The 7,485-nt window shown below is 39.7% G+C and overlaps 1 protein-coding gene across 1 annotated transcript; it reads right to left on the bottom strand.

Annotated features, from left to right (window-relative positions):
• Positions 1 to 92: 92 nt before the first annotated feature.
• LOC311254180 (purine nucleoside phosphorylase LACC1-like) lies at positions 93 to 3,342 on the bottom strand (the record flags this gene model as incomplete). The annotated part of the gene is made up of 3 exons (XM_084384576.1): positions 2,644 to 3,342; positions 798 to 976; positions 93 to 258 (listed from the first exon to the last, which is right to left on the bottom strand). Coding segments are annotated over exons 1-3 (844 nt in total), but the record flags the coding sequence as incomplete, so codon positions are not given.
• Between the last annotated feature and the right edge of the window lie 4,143 nt (positions 3,343 to 7,485).

Below are 7,485 nucleotides of genomic sequence, written 5' to 3'. Positions count from 1 at the left end.
ATGGAAAGTAATCAAAGTTTAGATTATTTCTTTCAAACACTACTGCCAATAAAAATATAGTTTCAGGGTAAATGAATGACAGAAACATGGACCTGCGTGAGCGGCTGCGATGACCTTTGACACGGGATCAGCGAACAGGATGGGCATGCAGTCGGCTCCTGGAGCTCCTAACACCACCCCCGTCTGATTGGTTACCATGGCATCATAACTCTCCGGCTCAGCTTTCCCCAGAACCCAAACATCACTGGCATGGTTCACCTGCAGGAGAGATGACGCCTCCAGAGGCTCATGGCTGAGCTGCAGGCTCTCACATAATAATGTCTGCTGCTTTTATTTGACACTAAACTGAATATTTCTGAGCTTTAGACACAAAACATCCAAAAACAACGTCCAGCCATCCTCTGGTTGGTCACTGCTGTCCGTCTCATTAAATGTCACTTCTTCTTGATGGGTTTTTTATTTATATATATATATATATAAATATATATATATATAATATATATAATTAATATATATTAATTATATATGTATATGTATATATATATATATATATATATATATATATATATATATATATATATATATTTATTTATTTATTTATTTATTTATTTATTTATATTTCAGGTCTGAGACTGGGTCAGACAACAGACATCACAGCAGGCAGAAGAGAGACTGTGTCCCATCATGAACAGCATGTGGCAGCAGACGCACAGAAGCATCATGGTGTTATAGGAAGAGGATCAGCTGACTCTCATCTTGTGTTTTTCAGGATGTTTCATGTAAAGACAGCTCGGTACCTTGACCAGACGGAGCTCCTGATGGTTGAACCCAGCGCGGAGGGCCAGTCTCCGTCTGTTCTCCATCACCACGGCCTCGGAGTCCCTCCTCCTCCTGCTGCTGAACAGATTCAAGGAGGACAGGGTCGCGATGGAGGACACGCCGCCGCTACGAGTACTGAAGCCGTGGCCGAAACACTCTGAGAGAATAGATACATTATTGTCACACCAATCTCCATTCAAAAAACTGTCAACTTTATAGTTTGTCTTCAGGTGATGGAACCTGAATTAATAATCTGAGAGTTCATGCTGTTTCACAGTGTGTCGACAGATTACAGCGAGAAGTTAAATAATGAGAACAGACAAACTGAAGTGAATAACAGACCGTTAACGTGCTGCAGGACTGACACCAGTCTTCATAAAGGTTAACACTGCAGGAAGCTGCTACACTGACAGTACAGTCAGCCTTTATACATCACAGCCGTTTCATAAAGCCGTGTTAAAGAGGTATAAAATCCTAAAACAGTTCTAGAATGAGAAAGTTTTCTAAGAATTTCTTCTGAACATTAAGAGCTGCTCCTCTGGTGAAAACGTGTTTGGAGCAGAGGAGGAGCAGAAATACTGAGTGACAGTGAGTAACTGAAACACTGCAGTGTAGATGTTTCTGCTCAGAGCACTAACATCAGTCTCCATGTCCCGTTTATTATCTTATTAAACCGGATCAGTTAGGAGAATCCAAAGACACTCGTTACATTTGTGGCAGCAGTGTTTCTGTTCCTGCAGTTTCTCTCAGTCGAGCTGTTTTTATACAGTTTTCTTAGCTTAGCTTCCTCAGCTAGTCGACCAGCTTTGTTTTATAACTGCTGCCTCACGACAACACTGAGGGGACACGCTGCCTCAAACTCATAAACAACGATGTCGGTGTCCATCATGATGTTTCACTGGAGACATGGGCCAACCCGAACACCATGTCTGAACAGAGACTAAGGTTAGAGACTATGATTAGTCCAATAAATGTCTCTGCCTGATATCACTGAGTGCACTTCTGTTTCTTATCAAACAACCACAGCATTTAAAATGTTGTCACACGTAGTAACGGGGTCGACACGCCTCCTCGCTAACATTAAAGTCTGTCACTTCCTGCTCAGAGTCGAGCAGAAGAAGTTTCCTGAATCACTGTGAAGCTCGGACTGATTGTTAGAAGTTTTTAGGCTCCAATTCGAGCTCTGAGTGGATTCTGAGTGTTTGTGAATCCAAATTGACACTGTGTGACCTGTCAGACCTGCTCACATGTGCAAGTTACTGTACTCTGTAATATTCATGGAGGTTGAGAACAGAAGCAGTGATAGAAAGAGACTCATCAAAACAAGTGAAGCTCGGTGAACAACGTGGAGGTAAACTGAGAAGAAAACTCAAAAATATGTGAAATTAAATTCAGTGATGGTGCAGACTGTGTGAAGCCATGACAATTATTAAAATGGTAGATAGCCACATGGAGTTTGGTATTCATCTAACATTGTCCTTAAATTGATATAAACTTAAATGGAGTTTGGTAAGGGGTTGTTCATTGAGTCTGAATGAAGTCTGGACTTCTCATCTTATCAATAAATGTGAATATCTATATATAAAAATAATAACAAATGTCTGACATGTTAACATGGTGATCTGTTCAAAGTGCTAATAATGTAATAACTTTATTGAGACAATCATGAAGATCAAACCAAGATGTTTATTTTTGTTTTCACTTCAGAAAATAAAGGCATGAATCATTTTGTGTTTTGTGATGAGTTGTTCTGATGTTTGTGACCTGCAGATTAATGATGAAGATTATAAGATGATTTATTAGTTTTAAATGATGTTAACTGACCTGGGATCAGTGAGGACTTAAGCACTGTGACGTCTCCTCTCAGAGCAGGCAGCTGCTGCAGGAACCTGCATACTTCTTCATCTTCATCATCTTCACCCTCAGCAGGTGAGTGCGTGGGGGCGGGGCCTGTGCAGCTCGGACAGGTGTGTGTGTCCACCAGCTGGTAATCAAAGGCGTAGACGGCTGTGAAGAGCAGCTGCTGGTACCGCAGCAGCACCTGTTGGCCCTGCGGGCTGGTGAGGACCCGGATCGAGCTCAGGTCCAGCTGGTCCACAGTCACTTTGAACCGGAACAAACACTCCGCGGTGGAGCCGGAGTCCAGCACGTGCACGCTCCTGCACGAGCTCAGACAGCCGACTTCAAAGACTTCTCTGTCCCGGAAACGCGTCCCGCAAAGCAGGAACACATGCGGGTCTGATGCGGACTCATCCAGCAGAGAAGGCGCGGTGCATGCTGGGCAGCAGCCGTGGATCAGGTCCAGCAGCACGGCCTCAGTCATCGCGGACAGTCGGTGTGTGTGCGGAGTGAAGAGGCAGCTTCAGTGTGTGACTGACAGCAGCATGTTGTTGACTCTTCACTTCCTGCTTCTCTCAAGCCCCGCCCTCTGTGGAAACTCCAGACCAGGACTGGAAACTCTGGTCCCGGACCAGCTGTTTCCTCCAGACCTGCTGACTGGGATGACCCAGCAGAGCCGTGAGCAGCACGCACGCACGCACACACACACACACACACAGTGAAAACTAGTGCAGATATTAATGTCTGAAAATAAGAAGTGATTTCTTGTTATTGATCTGATGACTGTAAACATGAACACATGTTGTCAATGATCCTCAGAGTCTGAGAGTAGCTACTCATACAGTCAGAAAGTAATCAGAGTACACGTACAGGGAGTCAGAAAGTAATCAGAGTACACGTACAGGGAGTCAGAAAGTAATCAGAGTACAGCTGCAGGTGTGTGTGTGTGTGTGTGTGTGTGTGTGTGTGTGTGTGTGTGTGTGTGTGTGTGTGTGTGTGTGTGTGTGTGTGTGTGTGTGTGTGTGTGTGTCCCCTGATGACTGCAGGAAGTTCCCGGGCTGTTTGTGAGCTGCTGTGTCAGCATGATGAGCCTGAACACAGTCACACTGGTGGTCGGTACTGAAACATGTCGTGGTGATGGGTCGTCTGACCCGAACAGTTCAGACACTCGGTGGTTTCACTGCAACACACGTCTAAATATCTCAGCTGCTGAGACAATAACTGAAGATCAACAGATCTTCATTGAGGCTGTTGTGGTTTGAGCTCCACAGAACAGATTCACATGATTCAAGGAAAAGCTGAACCAGACAGATTACAGGAAAATCAATGAAAACATCATCAATAGAGTTGATCATTGATTGATTGGAGGACTGATGGTTTCAGCTGTTGATAGTTTGATTTGAAACAAAACAAGAGATTTTTAACTCTTCATATTAAAGTAGAAACATGAAGTGGAGTCACATGAACAGTAGAAATACTTTTATTATTATTATTATTATTATTATTATTATTATGTTATACTTTAGTGTTCATTTCAGTTGATTTGACACTTGCTTTACATAATCACAGTCTACATTTCTTTGAACACATTTTTGTTTTTCGTTTACAGTCTCCAATCCTATTTCCCCATCCCACCACCATTGTTAATAACAGTAATAATAACAATAAAATAAAAAAGGACCTCTTGGGCTTTCTGTATACAATTGATTTCAATAAACACTTGATTACATTCATGAATGTATACATACAGAAAAAAACAATAATAATAACAATAATGATAAATAAATAAATAATAAGAAGAAACTTTTTCCATTCTGTCCATTTCTTCCAAATTTTCTAACCACTTGCTTATCTTAGGTGGTTCATTTTTTTCCCCAGTTCCTTGTTATCTGTTTAAGTGCTGTGGTTCTCAGAGCTTCAAAGAAGTATATATGTTCTTTCTGTAATACTATTTTAAGAACACAATTTTTTTCCAATAAAGGTATTTATTCCACTTTTTGTAGATCTTGTTTTACTGATTTTTTCCAATTTTCCATAATTGTAGGCATATACATTATCCAATTTATTTGATAAATTCACTTCCAAGTATCTTACTTTGTTTTGGTCCCATTTAAAATCAAATTGTTTTCTAAAGTGATTTTCTAGTTGACACCCAATTTGCATGGCTTCCGTTTTATTCAAATTCAACTTATATCCTGACTATAGTCTTTAATTTCAACTAACAATTCCGGCAAAGAGTTGTAAATGTCTGTTACATACATGGCTATATCATCTGCATATAATGCTATTTTCTGTTTTTCCTCTATTATATTAAGACCCTTTGTTGCAATATTGTGTCTTATTCTTTCTGCTGGAGGTTCTATACATAAAGCAAAAAGTTGTGGTGATAATGGGTCTCCTTGTTTGATTCCCCTTTTTATAATAAATGTGTCAGAGACCTTTACTCTTGCATTTGGTTCTTTATACATTCCTCTTATCAAATGAATAAATGTCTCATCAAATCCATATTTCTTACATTCTTCAATTAGGAAAGGCCATGACACCCTGTTGAATGCTTTTTCCGCGTCCACCGTCAATGACATCAAGAGTATGGCGAACATTATCCCCAAGTAAGCGGTCCTTAATAAATCCTGTCTGATCTAAATGGATAATTTTTGGCAATATATTTGAAAATCCATTAGCTATTATTGCTGTGAAAATGTTTTGGCCAACATTTAATAATGATATTGGTCTATACGATGAACAGTTTTCTGGGTCTTTCCCCTCTTTATGTATGACAGAGATAATAGCTGTATTCCATGTGTTTGGCCAATTTCCTGTTTTCAGGATCTCATTGAATACCCTGCATAACAAGGGCATCAGCAATTCTTTAAATTCTTTATAAAATTCATAGGTGAATCCAGGGGCGCCGCCAGAAATCTTGGGCCCCATGACAGATTAAAATATTCAAGATGGATGATAACATTATTAGCCCCTCAAAGGGCCCCCTGTCAGTGCCGGGCCCTTGGCATCGTCCTAACCTTTCCCCCCCTGGCCTCGCCCCTGGGTGAATCCATCACTTCCAGGACTTCTTCCAATTTTCCCTTTATGAATTACTTTTGAAATTTCCATTTCTTCTATTGAATGTCTTAAATTGCTGTTAGTTCCTTATTTATGATTGGTAGGCTAAATGAGTCCAAGTAATTTTACATTTCTTGTGTATGAGCAGTATTTTCCAGGGTATAAACTTCCTGATAAAATTCCTTGAAACATAAAGCTGTATTTGATTTGCCCCTTTTATATATACCATTTTTATCCTTAATAGTAACAATTGTTGATTTCTCTTGTTGTTTCTTTAACTTAAATGCAAACTTTTTCAATGCTTTTGGGCTGTTATCATAATAGCTTTGTCTGCAGAGCATCAACTGTTTTTCTATCTCTGCCATTTCTATTGTTTTAAGTAATTTTTTTGCTGCTTTTAGTTCTATCTGCAGCTCATTTAATTTACCCATTTCATATTCTTTTTGCAATTGTTTTATATTTTCTTCCAGTATTTGCTTTTCACTTAGCCTTTTCTTCTTTTTCCAAGATGAGTAGGCTATTATTTCTCCTCGAATTGTTGCCTTTATTGCTTCCCATAGTGTAATATCTGATACTTCTCCATTATCGTTGATTTCAAGAAAAAATGTTATACTACTAATTGTTTTCTCCTTAAACCTTTGATCCATCAACAGTGTTATTCATTCTCCAAAGTGTTCCACCTCTCTCTGTTATCATCTTTAATTCCATCATAATTGGTGAATGATCAGTTATTGATATGGGTAGTATTTCACATTTTGAAATTTTTGCAAAATCATTCCTAAACAGGGGTGCAGGCAGCGCCAAACATCTACCAGTCCCATCTCTATTTGGGCTTTTCTCAACAAACAAGCAGCTTTCTCATTTTACTTTGGGTATCTACCTTTGGATTCATTACCAAATTAAAGTTATTGTAATTCCTTTTTCTTCCAGCATTAACAGTTGTAAGATTCTTTTCAATGGTTCTTCCCCCGTTCCAGGTGGATTACAAACATTAATTAGAGTTATTCATTGTTCTTCTATTTGACCAATTACAACCACGTACCCTCCTACTTTATCTCTAATACATTTTTCTTTTTGAAACATACGTTTATTTTTAATCAGGGTCGCTACTCCTCTTTTTGCTGTTGTGTGAGATGAATAATACACTTGAGCTCCAGCTAATTTTTACAGCTTAACACGTTCCACTGTGTCTAAGTGAGTTTCCCGGAGGAAGGTGATTTCACCCTGTTCTTTCTTGAGATATTGGAGCACCCTTTTTCTTTTTATCGGGTTATTCAATCCATTTGAATTGACAGAAATTAATCTTCTCCATAAAGGTAAATTTTGTACCACATCCAAAGCCACTTAGCACCAACTTCAACAAAACAATACCTCGTGCAAAAAAACAAAAACACCTCACCAAATCCCTCAGTTGTGAACTTCCAAATTTTGCAACCTCTGCATGGTTGCTGAAAAGGTTTCACTTCAAATTGTGGAATAAAAGAGTCTTACTGCCTGACCCTTGCCATATGATGGTTATTTTGGATAGAATTGCTGGGTTAATACATGCACTTAGTTGCATTGTTAACAGTATGAGATGTCTAAGTACTTTATTGATCCTGAGGTTCAGCTGTCTGAACCGAAGAGATGATAACCACCAGCAGGAGGCGCCAGATATCCAGCTCAGATCTGGGACGAGGAGGAGGAGGAGGAGGTGGAGGTCAGACTATGGGCTTCAGTCCCAGAGGAGGTCTGCTCCTCCTCCTGCTTCTCCTCCTGCTCCTCCTC

The sequence above is a fragment of the Pagrus pagrus genome (genome assembly GCF_965226575.1).
Source record: "Pagrus pagrus genome assembly, contig: HAP1_SCAFFOLD_537, whole genome shotgun sequence".
Lineage (NCBI taxonomy): Eukaryota > Metazoa > Chordata > Actinopteri > Spariformes > Sparidae > Pagrus > Pagrus pagrus.
Note: the sequence above shows the minus strand (reverse complement) of the source record. Positions and strands in the feature narration are given on the sequence as shown.